Source organism: Ailuropoda melanoleuca, chromosome 12 (assembly GCF_002007445.2).
Source record: "Ailuropoda melanoleuca isolate Jingjing chromosome 12, ASM200744v2, whole genome shotgun sequence".
Lineage (NCBI taxonomy): Eukaryota > Metazoa > Chordata > Mammalia > Carnivora > Ursidae > Ailuropoda > Ailuropoda melanoleuca.
Window position 1 is genome coordinate 63,570,036 of NC_048229.1, and position 26,199 is coordinate 63,596,234.

The 26,199-nt window shown below is 43.1% G+C and overlaps 1 protein-coding gene across 3 annotated transcripts in view; it reads left to right on the forward strand.

The window, feature by feature from the left end:
• Nucleotides 1-23,492, forward strand: part of CTCF (CCCTC-binding factor) — a 47,066-nt gene extending 23,574 nt beyond the window's left edge. For 2 of the 3 annotated variants that reach the window (XM_034638231.1, XM_034638232.1), the window contains 10 exons: nucleotides 2,405-3,194; nucleotides 3,550-3,720; nucleotides 8,299-8,432; nucleotides 9,986-10,106; nucleotides 10,823-10,972; nucleotides 14,791-14,951; nucleotides 15,459-15,641; nucleotides 16,234-16,369; nucleotides 20,652-20,813; nucleotides 21,991-23,492. In XM_034638231.1, coding sequence (XP_034494122.1) covers nucleotides 2,414-3,194; nucleotides 3,550-3,720; nucleotides 8,299-8,432; nucleotides 9,986-10,106; nucleotides 10,823-10,972; nucleotides 14,791-14,951; nucleotides 15,459-15,641; nucleotides 16,234-16,369; nucleotides 20,652-20,813; nucleotides 21,991-22,175 — 2,184 coding nt within the window. In that variant the 5' untranslated portion in view covers nucleotides 2,405-2,413 and the 3' untranslated portion in view covers nucleotides 22,176-23,492. The remainder of the gene's footprint in view (nucleotides 1-2,404; nucleotides 3,195-3,549; nucleotides 3,721-8,298; nucleotides 8,433-9,985; nucleotides 10,107-10,822; nucleotides 10,973-14,790; nucleotides 14,952-15,458; nucleotides 15,642-16,233; nucleotides 16,370-20,651; nucleotides 20,814-21,990) is intronic. The other variant, XM_034638233.1, reaches the window with a different exon arrangement.
• The last annotated feature ends 2,707 nt before the right edge of the window (nucleotides 23,493-26,199 follow it).

Sequence of the window (26,199 nt, forward strand, 5' to 3'; positions counted from 1 at the left end):
AAAGGTATAAAGCAGTGCTGTCCAGCATAGCTCCAGCCACTTGTGACTGTTGAGAATTTACAGTGTGACTAGTTCACACTGGTTATGTAGAGTTCTCCAAACCTACCTACTTTTACCATGAACCATTGTACCTATTCTGTCCTTCAAGTTAGGTAGTAAATCCTTAGGGCGCCTGACCGGCTCAGTTAGAAGAGCTTGTGACTCTTGATCTTGGGGTTGTGAGTTCGAGCCCCACGTTGGGTATAGAGATTACTTAAATAAATAAACTTTTAAAAATACATAAGTAAATAAAATGGGTAGTAACTCCTTGAATGCAGAACGAGGCCTCACCCATCCCTCTGTAGTCTTTGTACTGCCTCGTAGGTGGTTCTGACTGCCAGCATGGGTAGAGTGTTAAGGTGCCCAGGCAGAGAATTGGAGAAATGTGTCTCTAATAGAAGTAGCAAAATATTTGTGTTAAGAGTACAGCAAGAATATAAAACACTTTAATTTTGAATTAACCTTGTATATACTTAAGTTAAATTATTTTGTGAATTAGATGATTGTTCAGACCCATTTTACTGTTAGGTGTCTGGGTACTTTTGGTACTCACAATGTGACACAAAAGTGTTTGGGTACTTTTGGTACTCACTATGAATTGGCTTATTTTTTTTCCCCGTTTTTTAAATATGTTCAGTTAGCAGTTGAGTATCTACCAACCTGGGTTTAGTGCTGAGGAGCAAAAATGACTTGTTATACATGGTCCCTGTCCTCAAGGAAGTCATGGTCTCACAGAGGAGAGATACATGAATGTCAAGTTGATGGTATGACACAAGAGGTAGTGTTGTGTGATAGCCACAATCAGGACCATTGAAGTCTGGATCCAAGGTCTGATTCTGGCTCCAAAAAAACAGGGTGAGAAAACACTGTGACAGGAAATTTTCTAAGGTAGAATTTTGCCAAAAATAGCAAGGACCTCTGCCAGTGTTTTTATTAATAGATACAGGAAATGTAAAGGATTTAAACTAGTTTTGTTAATAATTCTTTAATATCATCAAATATCCAGAACTGGGGGGAAAAATCCAGAGTTGAATCTAATTGTCTCATGTCCTATTTTTTTTTAATCATTTGTTGGTTTGAATCAGGATCCAAAAAGATCCATATGTTGTGATTGATTGCTATATTTCTTTATTTTTTTTAAAGATATTATTTATTTATTTGACAGAGACCACAAGCAGGGGGAGCAGCAGGCAGAGGGAGAGGGAGAAGTGGACTGCCCGCTGAGCAAGGAGCCTGATGTGGGACTAGATCCCAGGACCGACTGAGCCATCCAGGCACCCAAGCTGTATTTAAAACTTTAGTTAGTTAGTTAGTTAGTTATTTGAGAGAGCGTGTGCACATGTGTGTGAGCAGGGGAAGGGGCAAAGGGAGAGAGAGTCTTAAGCAGACTTTCCACTGAGTGCAGAGCCCTATGCCCGGCTTGATCCCAGGACTCTTGAGATCATGACCTGAGCTGAAATCAAGAGCTCAACTGACTGAGCCACCCAGGTGCCCCAGTACTGTATTTCTTATGTCTCTTTTGTCTATCAGGGTTTCTCAGCCTCAGCACTACTGACGTTTTCGGACCAATGACTTCGGACTGAACCTGTGCATAGCAGGATATTTAATGACATCTTTGGCCTCTATCTACTAGATGATAGTAGCACACCCACCCCAGTAGTGACAACCAAAAATGTCATAGGCCTTGCCAAATGCCCCCTGGAGGCAAAGTCACCCAGGTTGAGAACCATTGATAGGTACATTCTCCCTCTGTCTTTCCCATTTTTTGTCTTGGTGATTTATTTGCAGAAGAAACTGAGTAGTTAATCCTGCAGAGTTTCCTTCACTGTGGATTACACTGATTTCATCCTGGTAGTGTAATTTAAATACTTTCTCACTGGGACATCTGGGTGGCTCAGTTGCTTAAGCGTCTGACTTTGGTTCAAGTCATGATCTTGGGGTTCCTGGAATCAAGCCCCTTATTGGGCTCCTTGCTCAGCAAGGAGTCTGCTTCTTCCTCTGCCCCTCTCTCCTGCTCGTACGCATGTGCGTGCGCTCTCTCTCTCTGTCTATCAAATAAATAAATAATCTTTTAAAAAGAAACATTCTGTCACCAATTTCCTGTTAATTGGTGGTTGGTCTAGAGACTTGATTAGTTTCAGATTTTTTGTTTCGTTTAACAAGACTGCTTCATAGGTGGTAGTTTGTTCTTCCATCAGGAGGCACATAATATCTGTTTTCTTTCTGAATATTAACAACCATAATTGATTTTTCAAGGGTCATTTTGTTTTAAAATGTATGTATTTTCATTTAGACAAGCTTTATTTTAAATAACAATCTGAGGAATGAATGAATGAGTAACAATCTGTGTTCTCCCTTAATAAAGGAAGGGGAAATGGAAGGTGAGGCGGTTGAAGCCATTGTGGAAGAGTCTGAAACTTTCATTAAAGGAAAGGAAAGAAAGACTTACCAGAGACGCCGGGAAGGGGGCCAGGAAGAGGATACTTGTCACCTGCCCCAGAACCAGACTGATGGGGGTGAGGTGGTCCAGGATGTCAATAGCAGTGTACAGATGGTAATGATGGAACAGCTGGATCCCACCCTTCTTCAGATGAAGACTGAAGTAATGGAGGGTACAGTCGCTCCAGAAGCAGAGGCTGCTGTGGACGATACCCAGATCATAACCTTGCAGGTTGTAAATATGGAGGAACAACCCATAAACATAGGAGAGCTTCAGCTTGTCCAAGTACCCGTTCCCGTGACTGTACCTGTTGCCACCACTTCAGTAGAAGAACTTCAGGGGGCTTATGAAAATGAAGTGTCTAAAGAGGGCCTTGCAGAAAGCGAACCCATGATATGTCACACCTTACCTTTGCCTGAAGGGTTTCAAGTGGTGAAAGTGGGGGCCAATGGAGAGGTGGAGACGCTAGAGCAAGGGGAACTACCGCCTCAAGAAGATCCTAGTTGGCAAAAAGACCCAGATTATCAGCCGCCAGCCAAAAAAACAAAGAAAACCAAAAAGAGCAAACTGCGTTACACAGAGGAGGGCAAAGATGTGGATGTGTCTGTCTATGATTTTGAGGAAGAGCAGCAGGAGGGTCTGCTATCGGAGGTTAATGCAGAGAAAGTGGTTGGTAACATGAAGCCTCCAAAACCAACAAAAATTAAAAAGAAAGGTAAAATGAGTTTACCCATTATACTCATAAAGTCATTTTGGGATAAAGCAAATAACACAGGGTGTATGCAAATTATTTTAGAGTAAATGGATTTATTTTATTTTATTTTTTAAGATCATGAGCTGGGTACCAGTCTTTTTAGCCAATCTAAATGTTTTCCCAAATTCAGTATTTTTTAAGTTCTGAAGACACAGAAGTAAATCTGTTAGTGGCATGAAATAATGATGATTTAATAGGACTTAGATTGGGTTTAGTTTAAAAAGGCTAATGAAATTTATTTGTAGAAATTTATCATTAGGATTAAAGTTAACATTTTGAAACCTTGCAAGAAGTAAGTGTTTTGTTTTGCATATAGGTGTAAAGAAGACATTCCAGTGTGAGCTTTGCAGTTACACATGTCCACGGCGTTCAAATTTGGATCGTCACATGAAAAGTCACACTGATGAGAGACCACACAAGTGCCATCTCTGTGGCAGGGCATTCAGAACAGTCACCCTCCTGAGGAATCACCTTAACACACACACAGGTGCTTGATATGAATGTTGGGGGCTACATCATAGCGAAGGTTAAAACTTGGGTTTTAAGTATCATCCAAGCTGATTCTGATGGGAAGTTAAAGAATGATTTTTGTTCTTTCTTATGCTGTAATCCTGATTTATTATAAGCAGTTGAATTTATAGGCAAATGTAAAGAAAATTTAGTGGAAAATAATCCAAACTGTGTAAGGATGGTGATCCAGAAAAAGATTTTTCTGTGGCAGTTAACCTGTAGTATTTCCTGAAGGACATCACCATTGCATTGCTAAGGTTTTAACATCAGTGACAAAAAATGACCCCCAGAATTCCCGGGCAACAATTGCCAGGCACTAGAAGGATGAACATTCGAAATAGCAACGCAATTCTACCTTTGTAAAAAACCATGGTTTCTGGTTGTTCACTTCAACAAAGGTAAGTAATTCATAATCTCAGAATGGAAGATTTAAGGCGTTATTCTAGCAATTCAGACACTTAACTCATTTGTGCTCCATACATACTTTAATTTTTTTTTTTTAAAGATTTTATTTATTAGTTTGACACAGAGAAAGAGCGCACAAGCAGGGGACATGGCAGGCAGGCAGAGGGAGAGGGAGAAGCAGGCTCCCCATTGAGCAGAGGCCGGACATGGGGCTTGATCCCAGCACCCTGGGGTCATGACCTGAGCCGAAGGCAGACGCTTAACTGACTGAGCCACCCAGGGGCCCCCATACTTTAATATTCTATGTTAGCATCATGTTGGCTGTGGTTAGGTCCCAGGAGTCACAGAAGTGGAGGGACTGCGCTGGAGCTCTCTTTAGGCTCTCTTCTGGGCTCTTTGCTCGTTCAATATTGGCACTTGGCTATTAGTGCTAATAGAAACTTCTCTCACACAGTTGTTCTTGCAGAGTAGCTTTCCTCTATCCTGATTCTCCACTCAAGGCGGCTCTTGTTTTTGATTTGGTGTGCTGGTAGTCTGCTGAGCATGACCAAGTTGAGTTTGGCCTGTAGACAATATATTGTGCGCTAGTATATTCTTTGCTAATATGATCTGGTCACTTTTCATTATTTCACTGCTTCCTACTCAAGACGATAATGTATTTTCTTTGGTAGTTTGAAGACACTGTGAAAGGGCATATGACTAGATAAAAACATTTGGCCACATAATAGGACTTCGTAAAATGGGAGTGCTTGATGTGGGCACTGTGTGTCATGGTCTAGTTGTCAGCTTTGAAAATAAGAGTGTGGTCTGTCTAGTAGCTCAGAGCTAATTTGGCAGGACTAATTCATACTAATCAAACCCTCGAGGGTCAGATGTAATCAGAAAATCGGTTTATGGTGAGGAATACACCTTGCATTTTTTGGATGCAGTTGTATTGCATTCTGTGGGACACCCTCGCCTATATCAAGAAGATGAAGCAGTTGAGGGTGACTTGGTAAGCGTGGACCCTGAGCAGAGGGACGTAAACAATCATGTGGTGCGACCCAATGAAAGTCTCTGTTGCACAGGAATGTCTGCTTCTTTCCTAATTCCCATGCTTATGTCTACCAGTAGCAGGCCTCTTTCTGTCCCCTAGATAATACTAGGTAAACATTAGAAATTCTTAGTTTTCAGTTCAGTTTATCCTAATAGAAATGGATCCTACTTTCCTTCTTATTAATTGTTGTTTTACTTGTGTATTTGTGCTGCCAGGCTCTTTTTCATAGACAAGCATTCTGTCCTTCACTCCTACGTTCCCAGTGATAATAAAAAAGCAAACTGAGCAAATGAACATTCCTTGAAATTTCTTAGTTACTATCATACTTTAATCACACTTCCCTCTTGAGGGTTCTCTCAGTCTCAGAATCATTTCTGCAGATGGCTAGTCCCATACTTTACATTGCGACTTTTTCTAATTCTGTTCTCAGACGTAGCCTGCCTTTGATTTTGGTGTTTGGGGTTACTTTATTGTCATCCCTCACCTGCAGTGCACAATTACAGATGTTCCCTAGTCTTTGAATAATGGTCTGTGAAAACAGCACTGAGTTCTGCTGTCAGCTTATCTCTTTATTGTCATCATTACCTGGGCATATGTCCAGTGTTGTATTTAGAATGTAAAGTGACTAGAGAAGATCCACTAATGTAATCAGTCATTTATGTTACAGGGCTGCTATGTGAGGACATACTAAAAACAGTAAGATTCCTTCAGTAAAAGGGAAAAAGAAAGAGTATATTATTAGTTCGTAAAAATGTTTATTCCATGAATTGACATTCAGATCACAGAATATTAGACATGGGTGTTTGAAAGTGATCTGTTTAGGGGTGCCTGGGTGGCTCAGTCGTTAAGCGTCTGCCTTCAGCTCAGGTCATGATCCCAGAGTCCTGGGATCGAGCCCCACATCAGGCTCCCTGCTCTGCTGGGAGCCTGCTTCTTCCTCTCCCACTCCCCCTGCTTGTGTTCCTTCTCTCACTGACTGTCTCTCTGTCAAATAAATAAATAAAATCTTAAAAGAAAGGAAGGAAGGAAGAAAGAAAAAGGAAAGGAAAAGAAAAAAAAGAAAAAGAAATCTGTTTAGGGGCGCCTGGCTGGCTCATTTGGTAGAGCATGCGACTCTCGATCTCAGCGTTGTTGAGTTCAAGCCCCATGTTGGATGTAGAGATTACTTCTTTTAAAAAGGTCATCTTTTGGGGCACCTGGGTGGCTCACTTGATTAAGTGTCTACACTTGATTTTGGTCAAGGTCATGATCTCAGAGGTGTGTTATCAAGCCTCAAGTTGAGCTCTGTGCTCAGCAGGGGAGTCTGCGTGTCCCTCTCCCCCTGCTCCTCGCTTGCACTCTCCTCCTCCTCACCTCCCCCAAATAAATAAATAAATAGATAAAATCTTTTTTGAAAAAAGGGTCATTGTTTAAATCACATAAAAGGCAGTACTACTTTGTAAAGCCTTTGATAAATTTCTGGAATTATCAAAATAAATTTATATATAAAACAAGCTATTGCATTTGGTTTTGGGGGTTTTTTGTTTGATTGTTTCTTTAGAAAAAAGTATCAGAATATGGACAGAATGTCCCTATATGTACAGTCATAATACAGTAAGATTTGATGTGCAAAAGAATCTTGGATCAAATAACTTTTTTTTAAACGTTTTTAACATTTAGTTCTTTATTTATCTCAAATTTATTTTCGTGTATGCTGAACTATTTTTATTTTCCAGTCTCCTTTATCTTCTTTTACATTCCTACTGCAATCTATTTTTTAATATCTTTGGGTCAGATAACTATTAATTCTGTTGACCTCTACTTGACAAAATAATGAAGTTTAAGAGGTTTTTTTTGTTTGGTTGGTTTTTTTAAAGATTTATTTGTTTGAGAGACAGTGTGCACACATCAGCGGGAGGCAGGATAGGGGCAGAGGGAGAAAATCTCAAGCAGGCTCCCCAGTAAGTGGGGCTCCATCTCACGACTCTGAGATCATGACTAGAACCGAAATCAAGAGTCAGACGCTAATCTGCCGAACCACCCAGGTGCCCCAAGGTGTTATATATTTTTTTAATCAAGGGGCGCCTGGGTGGCTCATTCGTTAAGCATCTGCCTTCGGCTCAGGGCATGATCCTCACATTCTGGGATCGAGCCCCACATCAGGCTCCTCCGCTGGGAGCCTGCTTCTTCCTCTCCCACTCCCCCTGCTTGTGTTCCCTCTCTCGCTGGCTGTCTCTCTCTCTGTCGAATGAATAAATAAATAAAATCTTTAAAAAAAAAAAAAGGTTGAAATAGGGGCGCCTGGGTGGCTCAGTTGGTTAAGCATCTGCCTTGGGCTCAGGTCATGATCCCAGGATCCTAGGATCGAGCCCCCCGTTAGGCTCCCTGCTAAGCAGGGGAGTTTTACTTCTCCCCCTCCCTCAAGCCCCTCCCCCTGCTCGCACATTCTCTCTCTCTCTCAAAATCTTAAAAAAAAAAAAAAGTTGAAACAGACTTTTGATCATAGTGATCAAAATTCATAAACTAGGGCGCCTGGGTGGCACAGTGGTTAAGCGTCTGCCTTCGGCTTAGGGCATGATCCTGGCGTTATGGGATCGAGCCCCACATCAGGCTCCTCCGCTATGAGCCTGCTTCTTCCTCTCCCAGTCCCCCTGCTTGTGTTCCCTCTCTCGCTGGCTGTCTCTATCTCTGTCAAATAAATAAATAAAATCTTTAAAAAAAAAAAAAAAAGAATTCATAAACTAGGGATAAAAAGGATTTTGTATTTTGGCTGGCCGATGAACTCACAAGTATAGGTAGTGTGCACCATGAGGGGCAAGTGTTTCGATATCACCACAAGGGTCTCTGGCCAATTGAGTGGAGTTTAATAGTAATTCTTGCTACGAGTATTTAAAAAAAAAAAAAAAAGGATTTTTGTTTTCAAAAGCAGCACTCGGATGAGTAATTAAGAGAAATTAAATGTTTGGCATGTGTTTTCCAATATTCTGGGGTTAGCGTTAGAAAGTCAACCAGGCCCCCCTATTGCAAGGTTAAGATGACCAGAGTTCAGCCTCATGCTGCAGTTCTTGTCAGATGTTGAACTGTCATTAACTGTGCCCTTGATCTTGTCTTCCTGTTATAACTTCCTTTCTCTAGGTACTCGTCCTCACAAGTGCCCAGACTGTGACATGGCCTTTGTGACTAGTGGAGAATTGGTGCGGCATCGTCGTTATAAACACACCCATGAGAAGCCATTTAAGTGTTCCATGTGCGATTACGCCAGTGTTGAAGTGAGTGTTCAATAACTTGTTGGTTCCTCTCTTAAGACCATGATTCCAGTATAAGGATAAAAACTACCCCAACTGAAGATGAGATAGAAAATCTTACGAGATTAGTAACACCCCTGCTCCCCTTCCCTGCCACCAAAAATACTAAAACGGTAATGAATGTGAAAGATTTACCATTTTAAAAAAAGCACTAGAACTGGATGTTATTATAGGTAAGTTCTACAAAACATGAAAGAAACAAATAACTGTACCTGGAGCATTTAAAAATGGAAAATTTGGGGGCACCTGGGTGGCTCAGTCAGTTAGGTGTCCAACCCTTGATCTCATCTCAGGTTCTCAATCTCATGGCTGTGAGTTCAGGCCCAGTGTTGGAGCCTACTTTAAAAAAAAAAAAAATGTTATCTTCTTTGCTATTTGAGGCTACACTGTTATCAAAGCTGGGTAAGAACGCTACCAAAAAGAAAAGTGTATCTTATTCTCACAGAAAACTAAAATTAAAATTGTTCACCAAATTTAGTAATATACTTGAAAATAAATGATTACTAAATAGAATATATCTAAAATACAAGGAGAGTTGAACATTAAGAAATTATTGGTGTGTGCTACATTGAGAGGTTAAAGAAAAGCCATGTAATCTTTTTTGAAAGTTACTGAAAAACTATAAGATTTGATATTCATTACTGTTTAAAATCCTAGCAAGTTAAGAGTAGAAGAAAATGGCTTTGCTATAAAGAATGTATACCGGAAACCGATAGTCAATCCATCCCAGTTAACTGAAGCATTGGGAGTATTCCCATTAAAATTTGGAACAAGACAGGGGTGCCTAGCTGGCTCATTCAGAAGAGCATCCAACTCTTGATCTCAGGGTCCTGAGCCCTCGAGCCCCACGTTGTGTGTAGAGATTACTTAAAAATAAATAAATAATAAAAATTTGGAACAAGGCATCTGTTCTTATTACTGTTTCAGCGTTGTCACTGTATTGGAAATCCCAGCTAAGTGAGAAATGAATTGTAAATGGTAAAACAAAACTTACTTATTGCAGGTATACTTACTTACACCAAAAAATCCAAGAGTATCAGCTGAAAAAAAACCTAGAGCAGTAGAGTCCATTTGGGTGGCCATATACAAGACACAGAAGTCAGTAACTTACCTTATACAATAGATAGCAGGAAACAGGCTCACATTCTAATAGCAGTAAAATTTAGGGCTAAACTGAACAACAAAAAAATCTGATACCTATGTATCTGGAAGGAAAATGATCTATAGATAAGGATGGATTACTTCAACTATTATAGAAAATTTCAAATCTATACAAAAGCAGAAAACATAGAAATAGAATAATACACCCTCATGAATCTGGCACCCAGCTTACATTGTTATTAATAACCAATCTTGAGGCATCTATGCCCTTCCATTTATTTTCCCTCTTTGGATTATAAGGATTTGAGAAACAAAGGTTATAAATAAGGAGGAAGAAGTATTATATTTTAGACTTTTTCTGTATTCTGAACTACCCACAGCATTCACATTACAGTCAATGTGCTTTCATGTTTCAGGTCAGCAAATTAAAACGTCATATTCGCTCTCATACTGGAGAGCGTCCGTTCCAGTGCAGCTTGTGCAGTTACGCCAGCAGGGACACATACAAGCTGAAAAGGCACATGAGAACTCATTCAGGTAGGACCTCTTCCCTCCTTGTATTAATGAGCTGCTTTTCAGTGGATCTCATGGGACCTTATAAACTACCTCACACCCCTCTTGCTTACCAGAATGGGAGCTGGGATAGAAGTAATGGAATTGACAAATGCTTCTCTGGCATGTCTTCTGAATTCATTGTTCTGAATATATATTGGAGAATGGAAAATTTCACTGTTAGAAGTCTGGATAGATTACCTAACCCAGCTCATTTGGTTTTCCCCATACTGACTTTTTCTAAAAAAAAAATTTGTAGGGACACCTGGCTGGCTCAGTCAGTAGAGTGTGCAATTCTTGATTTCATGGTCATGAGTTCGAGCCCAGTGTTGGGTGTAAAGATAGCTTAAAAAGGAAAACTTGCAGGTCCTCCTCTTGTTCATCTCCTGTCCCCCAAAGGCAGGCCTTACAGGAATTGCGCGCGCGTTCGTGTTCTCTCTCTCTCTCTCTCTCCCTCTCTCCCTCGCGACACTGTGGTGTGGAGCCGGCAGAACAGTTTAGGACTTGATTGCCATCTCTTAAGAATGGATGTGAGCCACACAGCAGGCCTGAGGCTTGGGCTAGCTGGGTAACACCTGAGGATTCCCGGTAGCTTAGCTTTTCTGCCACCTGACTACAGCTGAATTACCACCTGAATTACCCTCCAATTAAATGATGGTGCTCATTTCATCTAATTTGTTCATTCTGTATTTCCTTTTAAGGGGAAAAACCTTATGAATGTTACATTTGTCATGCTCGGTTTACCCAAAGTGGTACCATGAAGATGCACATTTTACAGAAGCACACAGAAAATGTGGCCAAATTTCACTGTCCCCACTGTGACACTGTCATAGCCCGAAAAAGTGATTTGGGTAAGTAAATTAGCTAGTCGCAAATGAAAAAAGTATTTTTGAGGATTCGTGAAAATAGGAAGATCATATATAACTTCCTTTTCTGAATTATATAAGTTTTATATAGGTGAATGGCCTGCCGCAGTAACTGCCATTGCTTAGCAACTGTTTTTATCTTCTTTCTGTCACTGCAGTAAAGCCACAAGATTCTTTACTGAATATAGCTCATTTTATGCATTAATAGGAGCTATAGTGAGAGGAAATAGTAAACCTTTAATTAGTAGCCCTCACTGGTAATGTTCAGATCTCCAAATAGGGAAGCGTCGTCGTATAATTCAAACTAAAATCTGTCCATTTCAGTTTTTCTCAGAATATAAGTACTTTCTGTAAGTAATTAGACTGTTGTATTGGTTGGATGATAACTATATTTCTGTGCATAATTAAACTACAGCTTATACAGAGGCAGAACTTATCAGTAGAAATTGTAGTTGGGCCTGTAAAGGTATGGTCACCTGGATTGTTTTTCCTGTTTAAAAGAGATAAAAATACTACTCAGGTCTGGTTCTCTATCCAAAATGTGTTGCTCCTTGAATATTATTATTTTCCCCCTCAAATATTATGCTTATAAACATTTGTATGTTTAGGTAAATTATTGTACTTTACAAAACATCTTTTATTACTTTGTTTTACTTTTTAACCCATTTGATAGTCACAGCAACCACATGAAGTCACCAAGGCATATGTATTTTAGCTGAGTAAAGTTATGCAATTTAGCTGGTGTTTTAAAACATTGTTATATTAATATGACCATATTGAGCAAAATGCAGGCTAGCATACATTTTTTTAAGCTATAAGTGTTTTATTTATTTATTTTAACATCTAATAGACATTTTTAGGATGAAAGCATGAGTTTGAAGCAGAGGACTTTGGGCTCCACATAAGACCCGTGGGGTCACTTGTTATCCTTCTTTTTTTTTTTTAAGATTTTTTATTTATTTATTCAACAGAGATAGAGACAGCCAGCGAGAGAGGGAACACAAGCAGGGGGAGTGGGAGAGGAAGAAGCAGGCTCATAGCGGAGGAGCCTGATGTGGGGCTCGATCCCATAACGCCGGGATCACGCCCTGAGCCGAAGGCAGACGCTTAACCGCTGTGCCACCCAGGCGCCCCACTTGTTATCCTTCTGTTAAGAGGACTTCATTAGATTTAAGAAGCACTGTCCTCTGATAAATGAATTTTACTGTTCTTATTGTACAGAAACCTAAAATCTGAATTAATAATACCTTTTGGCAGTGTCTATGAGCTATTAGGCCACTGTTTGGATTATTTAAATTTTTAAAACTACTCACTTTTATGATGCAAATATATATCTTGGATGTTCTGTACTTGTATGGTACCCTTTAGGCCCTACATAATGAGGAACTTAATTGCTTAGGAGTTGTCAGATAATAGTTATCTCCCAAAACCAATCCCAAAGAACTTTGTGTTCCCTCTTCAAAGCATGCCTGATTTAACACTAATATGCTGTAATTAAAATTTATCACTTTGTAACACAGGAAAACATGGGCTTTGGAGACTGACCTGCTAGAGTCAAGATTCACCTCCAAATACTACTCTAAGCCTTTTTTCTTTTCCACCACCTGATTTTTAGGAAGAATAACTACTTTACACAGTTGTTGTTATAAGTATTTAATAAGAACACATGAAAGAAAGTCTTTCACTGTTAGGTCTCTATCACAGGACCAGGAGAAGTTGAAGCCTTTTAAAAATTATTTGAAAATAATGTATGCATGTATGGAAAGGCTTTCATGTAATGAACACGGGTAGAGAGTAAAAAGGAAAAGCCTTCCCTCATTTCTGTTCCCCAGAATTAAATTAAATTAATAAAATTCTTCTTTAAGTCTGGTGTGATATGACTTTGAGGGAAGCAGATTGGTAGCACCTTAAATTCATGATCCCGAATGCAGCCGAGCTTTCATTGTTTCTGGGCAGTCTAGCTGTTTGTCTTTGTCAGGTATGCTCCCATTTTCCTCAGTGAGTTCAGTCATTCATTCCACGAATGTTTAGGCACCTACTGTGTGGGAGGCACATGAAACAATTCAGAGTTGGGTGAATCATTTGCACTCAAACCTCTGATCTTTCCTCCCCTTTTTCCTCCGGCTCCTTGGTCTCAGTAAGTGACCTCTTTCCCTACTTCATAAGAAAAGTAAAGGCAACAGATTGAAACTCCCAGATTTCAATTATCAAACCTACAAACCTATCTGCATTCATCTTCTCTTTGCCCATTTGCTATGAGAGAGTTGGCATCAATCTTATTTGTGGCCTGTCCCTTTGTCTTTGTCTTGATCCTACTCTTGTCTTCTCTGTAGCTTTTTATATCGTCGTATGCTGCTTCCTTACCCTTCATCTTCACACTTTCTTTCCTGGGTCTTTCCCCTCAACCCTAAACATGCATACATTTCTCCTATCTTAAAAAAGAAAAAGTCTTCCCTGTCTAGCTTTGACTTTTTTTAAGTCTCTAATTTTTCCTGTTAAAACATAATTTGGAAACTTGAGAGAATTTTTGTACATGGAAACTTCCATTCCTAGTTTTTCATTTATTTTTTGTGTTTAAGAACACTTAAAATAAGATCTAACTTCTTAAGTTTTTAATATGTAATACAGTATTATAAACTATGGGAGTTGGGGCGCCTAACTTGCTCAGTCCATAGAACATGCAATGCTTGATCTCGGGGTTGTGAGTTCGAGCCCCACATTGGGTGTAGAGATTATTTCAAAATAAACAAACTATGGGAATTATGCTGCAGAGTAGGTCTCTAGGACTTACTCATCTTTGGCTCGTTTATTATTTATTTATGTACGTATGTATGTATGTGTTACTTGGGTGTTTGACTCCTCTCTCCTTCCCTGCCAACCCTCATAGAGAGTTCTTTCCCTCACAGTCTTCCTTCCTCAGTTTCTGATTGCCCTTCCATCTTAGCTTACACCCCATTCTGTGAAGCGACTCTGCCTAAGATCACTAAACACCACAGTGTTTAATGTGGGGAACATTCCACTTACCATCTTTCTTGATCTCTTAGGAGTGTTCTTCATAGTGGATTGTGCCATCCTCCTTAAAACACTTTCTTCCCTTGGTTTCCGTGGCACTATAGCCTGTTGGCTTTCTTCTCTGACTCTTCTTTCTCAGCCTTCTCTTGTTTTAACCCTTTTTCCTCCCATTGGCATTACCTGTTAGCTTTCTTAAAATGTGACCTGTGTACTCTTCTTTTTGCCTTAGAGATTTCTTGAACTCCCATGGTCTGATTCAAATCCCAGCAACTCCAGTTGCTACTCTAAATCTTTCCTTTGAGCTAGGCTTATCTAGCCTTTGCCATCCCTGGTTTGATGTCATTGGTGTTTCAAATTTAACATGTTCAAAACTGAAGTTCTAAAACCCCCTGCTCCCTTTCCCCAAAAACAAAGGGCTTTAGCCCTTTACCACTGTTCCTTGTCTCAGCAGATGGCCCCAGCCGCCTACTCAGTTTTCGGAGCTAGAAACCTGGAGGTCGTCTCTGCCACCCACCTTCTTTCTTGTTCTGTATTCAGTGAATAAATCCTGATGACTTTCTGGGTCTCTCATCAGTTCTCCCCACTGCTTCTAAGCCACTGTCTTCTCTTACCTGTCCTGTTTCCATATCTTAACCAGTCTTTTCACTTCTCTTTTTGCCTTTTTAAATTTACTTTCAGGACAGCAGCCAGAGTAATCATTTTAAGAAGCAGAGAAGAATGTATTATTAACTTACTGAAATGCTTGCTTGTTGTTTTCGCAAGTTAGACTGGGCTTTGTGTTCTGCTTTCAGGTGTCCACTTGCGAAAGCAGCATTCCTACATTGAGCAAGGCAAGAAATGTCGATACTGCGATGCTGTGTTTCATGAGCGCTATGCCCTCATCCAGCATCAGAAGTCGCACAAGAACGAGAAGCGCTTTAAGTGTGACCAGTGTGATTATGCTTGCAGACAGGTAGAGACCTTCATAGTTGGAAAGCAGTTGATTCCCCTTCAGTGTCAGGTTTTATTAGAGGGTTTTTAGATTCCTTATATGGTAACTGTTTGTAAGGATGGTATTTTCAAACTGATTGATGAGGAATATCACCAAAGGTCTCACTCCTTGTTTTTATCACCTCAGTCTCCAGCTGATGTTTTATTCAGTCATAGCGTACCTCCCCCTCAGGCAGACTACTGGCTGCTTTCTCAAAACTGGGGGGAATGAAGTCCAGGACCTGAGAGAAGGGAAAAATATGGTCCTAGGGCTTAGGGGTGATCTAAACAAGCAGCCCAGCGGGAGGGAGCATACCCGTACTGGGATTTAAGGAAGTGGTTTTGCACCCCAGTGAAGACTCTGGACAAGCAGTTTTGAACCTAGACCCCTCATAGAGAAATGCCCTCGACTATGTGCGTGCAGATGGCGGCTGGGGTAGCAGCCCTGTGACCGGCTCTGAGGCCTCTTCCGCCACCTGCTGTCTTTCAGGAGAGGCACATGATCATGCACAAGCGCACCCACACCGGGGAGAAGCCTTACGCCTGCAGCCACTGCGACAAGACCTTCCGCCAGAAACAGCTCCTCGACATGCACTTCAAACGCTACCATGACCCCAACTTTGTCCCTGCAGCCTTTGTCTGTTCTAAGTGTGGGAAAACCTTTACACGCCGGGTAAGAGTTGGAACTTTACTTTCCTTATCACGGTTCTTAATATCATGTTCTTGATCTTCCACTGCAAAGCTGGGCCGTTTTTTCCACTGAGGTTATAAGCACAGAGATGCCTTATCATTTGGAAAGGGCCACTCATCCCCACCTCAGGGTTTTCTGTACACGTGTCAGCCCTCGTGCTGAAGGAGGGGACTTAGTATCTGAATAGGTCTTTCTTGGATCTTCCCTTGGGGCCATGTGAGTCGGGTCTGCACAGGACAGGGAGCTGGTCTGATTCTCCTGTATTCCTCTTGTTTGCAGGCTGCTGAGAGGACCCCGCCCCTCCTCTTCTGAGGGCCTCTCTTCTCTCCATCTCTGATCTCTCTCCCTCTCCCCCCCCTTCCTTCTCTCTCCCTCTTTCCCCTTCCAGATGGAGACCATTTCCCTTGAATGAGGAGAGCATGTTCAGGATGTGCTTGTTAACGCATACTAGAACATTCAGACTCAATATGAATACCCGATTTTTTATTTTTTTAAACTAAAGTAAGAGAACTTCTAATTTCTGATTATCAGTTTTTTTTAGTAACATGAACGAAGATTTTGTTTCTTCTGTTAGAATACCATGGCAAGACATGCTGACAATTGTGCTGGTCCAGATGGCGTAGAAGGGGAGAACGGAGGGGAAACAAAGAAGAGTAAACGTGGCAGAAAAAGAAAGATGCGTTCCAAAAAAGAAGACTCCTCCGACAGTGGTCAGTAACTTAACTTCTTGATTTAGTTACACGTGGTAGATTTTGGTGCCCAGTTGCCAGTACATTGATTTATGGATGTACTGGGATAGAGAGGCCAATCAGTCTTACTTCCTTTATAGCCTCTAGTTTCCCTAATGTGTGTTATGTATTTACAGCAGCAGCTAGTCTGTTTCTGGGGCAAGTTTTTTTGTTTTTTGGGTTTTGGGTTTTTTTCCTCCTGGTATTCCATTGCTTGATAAAACCTTAAATACTTTACATGGTCAGTTAAAGCCAAAACAAAATTAGTATCTCAACTCAGTTTCCTCAGATTAGTGATATTCTAAGGCCAGCAGAGTTTCTTTTCTGTGTTCATAACTTTTACATTTAGGAAGCTGGTCTAGATTTGAGCAATGACTCTAATGGACATGAAGAAGGTTTCTTAAGCATCTTGACCAACTTCTGGTTTGACCGCCTGTGTCAGCCTAGCCTTGAGATGTGTTGATCAAATCCATGAAGGTCAGCCTTTCTCTTCCTACCTTAATCTCCATTTTATAGTGTAACACTTTGCCTGTTTTCCTACTATTGATACTTTTGGGGGTGTATTTGACTTCTAGTCACGAAATCCAGGCAGAAGGGATGCTTTGAGGTGCTAGATCATGAAGAGGGAGAACAAGAGCGTCGGTCATGGAGAATCACATTTGATTGTGCACACTCATTTTGTGGTATTAGGCTTTGTAATGTGGGTGCTTGGGCTACTGGCCAGGTAGTTGAGAAGGCACATCTGTGACTAAAGATTTAAGATTTTATGGTAAAAGATGTATGTAGAGGGGTTTTGTTTTGGGGAATATGCTTCCCCAGCAGCACCATCAGACTGGAGAAATTAGAGATGGTGCCTTACGTGTTTCTAAGGTTCCTTTTGTCTTGCATTGCTTGTTAGTGATAACGGGGAGGGGTCAAAATTTTTGAAGATTGAAAATATTTGAAAACTTCATTCTCTCCATTGATTTTATCTAAAACTTGCTCATGAAAGCAATAGGTTTTTTTATATTTAGATATGCAGCAAGGTCCCTTTTAGTGTTTGTGTATTTTATTTATTTTGATAAAACCTTTTCTGGTTAGAAGTTTTACTTTTCCTGGGATAGTATTCAACCAGTAAGCATAAGAGTAATTTTTTTGCTGCCTTTTCTAGAAAATCTAAGCATTCTCTTCATCACTGGGTTTTTAGTAAACATGCCTCCTTCAAAACGTCGGTTTACTTAACTTTTTAAAAGCACACTGTTCTCTGCTGGGGCACCTGGGTGGCTCAGTTGGTTGGGCATCTGTGTTTGGCTGAGGTCATGATGCCCGAGTCCTGCGGTGGAGCCCTGCATCAGGCTCCCTGCTCAGCGGAGAGTCTGCTTCTCCCTCTCCCCCTCCTCGCTGCTTGCATGTGCAGGCTCGCTCTCTCTCTCAAATAAATAAATAACCTTAAAAAAACACACACACACGTACCATTCTCTACTGAGAATCTTTGTGGGATCCCTTTGGCTGAGAAATTAATGAGTGGGGCACCTGGGTCACTCAGTCAGTTGAGCGTCCAACTCTTGGTTTCAGCTCAGGTTGTGACCTCGGTCTGGAGATCAAGCTCTGCATCAGGCTCTATGCTCAGCGGGGAGTCTGCTTGCGATTCTCTCCCCCTGTCCCTCACCCCACTCGCATGTGCTTTCTTGCTTGCTGGCTCTTGCTCTAAAATAAATCTTTAAAAAAAAATTACAGGCCCCAAGTGCCCCAGAGATCCACAGGTACCCTTGAGCTGGAGGATCTGTGTAGGTGCTTCTAGTTGCAGAGCCTCCTGCTGCCACAGATGTTGGCCCTTAGCCTTCTTGCTTATGGTACCACCTTGTTCACTTCTGTGGTTCATCTCCCAGCGAGGTCGGTTTCACTCCCTGATTATGCATCGCAGAGCATCTTTCAGCAGAAGACTTTACTGATGGTTGCTGATAGATGCTGCAATTCCTTCTTTTGTCTTCTGCATAGCTGGCTTGTAGAGCACAGTAGTGTGGTTCTGGGCCTTGTACCTAGTGTCTTTTTGTCCCCCCAGGAAGTCTGGGCTTTCCATCCCACTGCTCAAAAAGGCCACACAGTCACGTTTGTCCTCTCCCAGAAGTTCTGCCTGTTGCTCATTTGCAGAGATTGACCAGCAGAATCCACTGCTCTTCTCAAGGCTTTTTGCCAAAATTTCTCCAAGCCAATAAGCTTTTGACCCTATTAACCTTCCTTGTGTGCTCTTTTCCCCCAATTCTCACTGAATTTGTTTTGTTTTCTAGGCATTGGGCCAACTTAGGCAACAGGGGGCTTGAGTAAGTTCAGCAGGGAAGCATCTCATCTCGTTCTTGACGCACTGCCACATACCAGTGTGTTCCCCACATTTTCACTTAGGGTTTGACAGATAAGGCATTTTGTCCTGAAGATGAGGCATTTACTCCTAGATTTCTAAATGTAAATGTCTGGTGCTAGAGAAAGACGGCATAACCCGTACTTCTCAGAGGCCGGCAGGGGGAGGGTACTCTGTGTGCCGTGACGGTGCGGGGGGGTGGTTAGCAGGGGCTCAGGAGTCGTGCCAGGGGCAGGCAGCAGAACTGCCCCAGGACAAGGCCAGAGGTTGAGTTCTGCCTTACAAATCACTCAGCTTCTCACTTCTTTATAAAATGAGGGTAGCACCTCTTATTAAATGAAGTAGTGAAGCCGAAACGGAATAATGGAGAATGTTAAAACTGTGACACTTGGTACAAACAAGAACTATGTCTGTAGTGGAGGCTGAGTTTCAGAGCATGATTACATGCATTATGGCTCAGTCCTTTTGATCCTTAAATCACTAGTAAGTAGGTTGGGGGTATTTTAGAGATTATATATGGAAACCGAGGTTCACTGTGGTCATTGTCCCAGGTCACACACCTAGTAAGGGAGTCAAAGCTCCTTGTCAGTATTCTTTAGAGACAATTGTCCTGTCTCCTTTTATGTGATGATGGCATCAGGGAGAGAAGGGAGTTAAGAATGACCCATTGAGGGGCGCCTGGGTGGCACAGCAGTTAAGCGTCTGCCTTTGGCTCAGGGCATGATCCTGGTGTTAATGGGATCGAGCCCCACATCAGGCTCTTCTGCAATGAGCCTGCTTCTTCCTCTCCCACTCCCCCTGCTTGTGTTCCCTCTCTCGCTGACTGTCTCTATCTCTGTCGAATAAATAAATAAAATCTTTAAAAAAAAAAAAAAAAGAATGACCCATTGAGGGGCGCCTGGTGGCACAGTGGTTAAGCGTCTGCCTTCGGCTCAGGGCGTGATCCTGGCGTTATGGGATCGAGCCCCACATCAGGCTCCTTTGCTATGAGCCTGCTTCTTCCTCTCCCACTCCCCCTGCTTGTGTTCCCTCTCGCTGGCTGTCTCTATCTCTGTCGAATAAATAAAATCTTAAAAAAAAAAAAAAAAAAAAGAATGACCCATTGAATCTGGCATAGCTGAGAATTAAGTTAAAAAAAACTTTGCCTAAAAACCACCAACAGGTGCCTGGGTGGCTCAGTAGTTTGAGTGGCCACCTCTTGATTTCCGCTCCGGTCACGATCTCAGGGTCGTGGGATTAGGCCCCACGTCAGACTCCATGCTCAGCACAGAGTCTGCTTGAGGATTCTGTCTCCCTCTCCCTCTGCTCTGTCACCACCCAGCCCCATGTCTCTCTCTAAAAATAAATATTTTTTTAAAAATATCAATCATAGTCGTGGAAGAACTCTTGCTGCTTATCCTAGTAATAGGGTCTCACAGTGCAATGGGAATTCCGCGCACACGCACGCACACACACGCACATATGCACACAAACATCTGCCAACTCAGAGACGAGCAGGAGCACACATTGAGGGTCTGTCTCAGGCTTACCTCTGCTTTATCCTTGCATGATAGATAGATAGAATATGTGTTTTCAGCTTAAGCACTGTGGTATTGTTATATATGTGGCATATGATGGAATTGCCTCAAGAATTTGAAACTCAATATTCTGATGTCTAAAGCTAAAGGAAAAATGTAATATCCAGTCCACGTAAAGTAGGAATAGTAGTCTTCAAGTTGATTTGTGTATTAATTCTAGCACAATACTAGTTTACTTTGTCAATGTCGATAGCAAAAATTCAAGCAAAAGCATTTTTAAATGGACTTTTATTGATGAAAATAAATATGTAACTAGACTTAACAGAATATGTGATTTTGTGTGTGTGTCCTGTTTTTCTTCCGCCGTGCTTCTCCCTGCCCCCCATCCTGTTACTCCTGATTTCATGAGAAGAAAATGCTGAGCCAGACCTGGATGACAATGAGGATGAGGAGGAACCTGCTGTGGAAATTGAACCCGAGCCAGAGCCTCAGCCTGTGACCCCAGCCCCACCACCTGCCAAGAAGCGGAGAGGACGCCCTCCTGGCAGAACCAACCAGCCCAAACAGACCCAGCGTAAGTTACTTGTCTCCACTTAGTAGGCTGGAGGCTGGCATCCGCTCCCAGCACATGGAGGAGCCAGACGGGTCCTTGTTTCGGGGCATGATGGGAACTAAGCCATGAGAACAAGTTAAGGTCACACCAGGAACAAACTGTCAGGAAGCGATTACTTAGTTTTTACTGGGAAACACATGAGGAAGACCCTAGAAGTCTGTTACGCTTCAGTGAGAAGTCCAGAGTAGAAGGGTACTCACTATCTACAAGATGGGTACTTTTAATGTGGGAGAGTTCTGCAAAACAAAGTCCCAGTCAGCTGGCAGAATTGATATGGTAATTAATGTAAAAGAGCCAAATTTTAAAGGATAAAGGGTAAAGCAATTTCTGTGCTGAGATTGTTCCTCCTAAGAAATCCAGGCCTGTGGATTCAAGTGTTGGCCTTCTGATTTAGGAGAGGACGCAGCGGAGGTGTTCGCCCTCTCCCTCATGCCACAAATGGCAGTGGGCAGCAGTCCTGTCTTGGACACGGCCCTTGTGACAGCAGGCTCCGGGGACTCGAGTCTCTGTTCTGTTCTCTGTGGCTGTGGATGTCCTGAAAGCTGGCAGGCAGAGTTTTTCTTTAACAAATGCAAGATTTAGTCTTTTTTATTTTAATGTACTGCCGGGAACCCCCCCCCCCCCCCCCCCGTAGATGTTGGGGGGGGCGGGGTTGACTGTACACCCTGGGAGCCATTTTGCCTACACACACTTGAATGAAAACACTGGTGGAGGGCCCTGGGTGTGGGAGGCTTCAGGATCAGAAATGGATGTTCTCGCTATAGGTGGCTCACCTCCAGCATGGCCCTGCATGACACGCAGTGTGAGGTTTCTCAGTCATGTGCTGTCTGCGTCTTTGGCCCGTCTCATACTAGTGCAAAGCTCAACTTCAGGACATAAAGGAAAGCTAAGGCTTTTAGTATGGCATTTGGGAAGCATAAGAACATGAATGTCAGCATTTTGTTCTTTGATAGAGTGTTGGGGCTTCACGAATGGCCGTATTTTAGCTCAGTAAGTCTGTTTTTTATGACTTTCTCTGTGTCCTTGCTGAGGCTTTCCTGCTTTGCTGACGGCCATTTAGTGTTGAGTCTGACAGGACCTTTGTGATCCTCAGGGGCTTTAATGGAGCATTTGTTTTGTTCATGCTCTTTCTTGCCAGCAACAGCCATCATCCAGGTGGAAGACCAGAATACAGGTGCAATTGAGAACATTATAGTTGAAGTCAAAAAAGAGCCAGACGCGGAGCCCGTGGAGGGGGAGGAAGAGGAGGCCCAACCAGCTGCCACAGACGCCCCCAACGGAGACCTCACGCCCGAGATGATCCTCAGCATGATGGACCGGTGATGGCGGGGCCTTGCTCGTCGCCAGGACTGCTCTGGGCTGTGTTTAAACGGCCCGCATCTTAATTTTTCTCCCTTCTTTCTTCTTTTGGCTTTGGGAAAAGCATCATTTTACACCATTTTACCAAACATACTGAGAACTAAAACTTCAAGGATGATGTTAGAAAAATGTGATTTTACTAGAACTTGCTGTCTGATGTTAGCAAATCATGGAATGTTTTGAGTCTCTGAGGGTTTACTGTGAAGTGCTGAGGACAGTGTTGATGCCTAACTGGTTTTCTTAGATGGAAACAGAGACATTGAACCCTCTCTCTTGCAATGGTAAACCACTCCAGAATGACCACCGGGTTTCCCAGAGTTCTAGGTCTTCTTCCCAGGAGAGTTTTTAATTGTAAATGCAGACTTGGGAAGGACTTACACTTTTAAACTGGTTTTTGCTTCTGCTTCTCCCTGACTCCCTTTGCTCGGAGCCAGCTGCACACCAGTAGTACGGCATGCTGCGGTCGGTGTCTGTCCTGAAGGCTTTGCCTCTTTCTTGGCAAAGTTTCTGTATGGTCAAGCTTGTAAATAACTTTTTTTACATTTTAATCTTTTCCATTAATTAAGAGGTTGAAAAGAACTGCAGTGTAAGAAAACCCAGCATTTTAATTACTTGCAAATTAAGTTACCACAGACTCTGTCGTGTGTAAATGTGGACAAGGAATTGGATCACAATCATGTAGCAGAATGGCACCGAGACTGCTGCCCGCTAGCGACGGATGCCCACACGGAAGATCGTGATTTCCAGCCCGTGGAGCCAGCATTTGAACCTTGTACAATTAACTTTCAGTTATGATTTCCCATCTACATTTTCTTTGCTCTGTTTGTAGCTGAATTTTGTGTTTTATAACTCCTCTGTTCAAGCAGAAGGGTGATTATGAGTGGGTCACAGCAGCCCTTAAAAGCTGGGCCAGAAAATTTCACTAGGTCAGTAATTTAAACTTTGGATCTGCAAAACAAAATAATAATGTGAAACAAAACCAACTAAAAAGTGATTCTTGCACATGAACTGTCACACGTTTGAAATGTGTTTTTTAGAGAGCCTCAGTCTTGCTGATTTCAAACACTTTTCTCTTCTGTGTATTGCTTTTAAAAGAGCCATCAGTTAGCTATCAGACTCTAGGTTGATGCATTTTGTACTTAGCTGTACTGTGTGATATTTTTCATTATTTTAGGACGCCAACATGAGACCTGTAATAAAATATGTAATGGGGTTGAAAGCTGGGGAGGAGGATCTACTGCTGTACAGCTAATAAATCATAACGGATTAACAAGTGCTCCAGACACTCCGTCACGTGTAATCTCTGCCTCCCGGGGGCCCGCAGGCCCGTGAGCATGGCCTCAGGTGGTGCAAGCCTGGTGGCCATTCAGAGGCAAACTATAGTCCCAGGATGGCCACTTCCTCTCCAGCACTTCCAAGATGATCCTGGCAAATGGCGGGACTAGTGAGTGAATCCTGCCACAAGTTTTAACTCCCCAAAGGTGTGTGTGAGTAGCAGGGTATGGACGGACAGCTGCCAGCCTCCGTGATCCTCCTGAGGAGTGGGTCCCTGTGGTAGAGCGGTTAGAAAAGAAGGGGGCTCCTGGGAAGTCCTATCCTTTGGATCTCAGCTCAGTGAGGGCTAAGTACCTTGAGTTCTGCCAAGTGCAGGACAACAGAAGCTGGGCCCAGTTTGCCCTAGAGAAGGTCATTTGGGAGGGGGAGACAGGAGGAGTCAGTCACCAGGCTTCGGGGAGAGATCCTGGGGGGCATCGCTTGTTAGCACCGCAGGGGGGCCGTGGAAAGGGAGTTGGACTAGGAAGTTGATGCATTAGTGAAACGTCATCTTGCTGCTGCTGGCCATTTCTGGGCAGATAGCTTTGGCAAACCCATTTTAGGTAAAGGCTTCAACCACTAATTCTAGGGCTTTTTAACCGGAATTCCGAAGTAGTGGCTTTCAGTGAGAAGTAACAAAAGATGAGGCATATGTGACCTTCGGCTGCTTGTACTGTCCACGTAGTCATGTCTCCCAGGAGAACAGGTATCTGAGGCCCCAAAACTCAGAACCTGGCAGTCAGCTCCTTGGACCCAGGGTTAGTGGCCTGAGGCTGTCAAGAGTGTGGGGTCTTTGTCTCAGGCATGGGCCAGCCCCTACAGGGGCCAGAGTACCCCCACCGTGGTGTTTCAGTGGCCATATAATTTTCTAAATTTTTTGGTGTTTATAATAGAAGATCTCTGGGAACAGTGAGATCTTTATCTTAAGCATAGCGTTTTTCTCTCTCATTGTGTACATGTAAGTTGTTTGAAAGTTTAAAAGATCAGTTCTGGATGGAGGGGGGCAAGAAAAGTCACATTCTAATGGAGTAGAAACTTAGAAGGGATCCCGCATTGCATAGCCCATGATGCACCCTGTGTGACTCCATTATATATTAAAACATAGATTTTACACATATAAACAAAGTACAGAAGCCACTCCTCACTCCACACCGGAGAACTTGGGATGGGTAGTTCCCTGCTCTTCCCCATTGTTAAGCCATAGTAGGTAGTAGAGTAAAATATTCCCTTTCCACGCCTGGGCTGGCACCACCCTGTCCCCTGCTGCCCAGCAAACCCCCGAGCCCTTCTCTTGCCTAGGTCTGCATCCAGTCTTCTACAACCATCTGAAGGAGCCTGGCCCCTCCTCCTCCTGAGCTGCTTCGGCAGGCGGGGCTTACGCCTCAGGATGAGCTTTGAGCATTTCCTGCGTGCCCACGGAGTGTCATGCCATCTAGAGCACAGCCGAGCTCAAGGCCTCTCCCCCTCGCTGAGTCACTCAGCATGTTAGGAGTGGAGTCCCATGTGTTTACTTGGTCTCTGAGAGAGCTGTGGTAGTTCGGTCACTGTCGCCCTGCCCACCAGCAGTTACGGAGGTACGTGGCTTTAGCCTGGTCACCCTGCCCTGCTTTCCGTGGCGATTCTGGTTTGCTCTCAGCAGCCTGTGCCCACCTGCACAGCTCTCATTGGGCAGATGCCACCAGTGTGTTGCTCGCCTTGAGAGTCCGCTCTGGCACTCCTCCCCTCTTGTTCTCATCCTAATCATTCTCAACAGAAAAGCCCTGGTGAGGTGGGTTTTCTCTTGGTGCACTGAGCCCCAGGATCGCCGAGGCACACGTGGTGGCTGTGAGTATTCCCAGAGAGCCGGGCACTGCTGTGAGCACTTCAACAGCATTTCAGATGCTCACAGCAGCACTTTGAGGGACATTAATGGCTCCTGCTTACGAAGTGGGAACTGGAAGCCCAAAAACGTAAGTCACTTCTGGAGTGTGGAACACCTGGTAAGAGGCGGACTCAGGACGCACATTCAGGCAGTCAGCCTTTAGAAGCAGCGCTCTCCACCAACTGCTTGGCAAGCTGTGAGCGCGACAGACCTATTGAGTTCTCACCCTAAAAGCAGCTTGTGGATTCTCTGTGGCCTTAAAAGGAGTCCTAAATCTTAATCCAAACTCTTCTTTCAAACTGGGAGACATCAGAGAAGGACTGTCTCGTGCCTTCGTTTGAGTCCTCCCATCAGGCCTAGTCAATCCTCAGCTTTCACACCACTGGCCTTTTGCTTGAGGGGAGGCTTTGCTCAAGCTGCTACTGCTCGGTTTCTACTGCCACTTTGTCTCCGTCTTTGCTAGAGATGAGAAATTTTGTTGTTAGGGGTGGGAATGATCACCTGACTGGAGGATGTTCCCACTTCTCTCCACGCCCTGAGATGGGGAGGGGTAGCTAGATGGGAAGCAAGCCAAGGGACCCTGCTCACCATCTCTCGTCTACTCTGAAGGTTATTTCACCTTTACCTGCCTACGCTGTGGCCAGGGCAGAGGGCTGTTCCTAATAAGTGGAGTTTAATTGGATTGTAGTGGTAGAAAAAAATAATTCTTCTGTGAACCCTCCAGATTCTGAGGCCCTGGTCTTTAATAGGGCGGCATGCTTCTGGTTAGCAACCCCACCCCATGACCTATTTGACACCCCCCCCCCCCCCCCC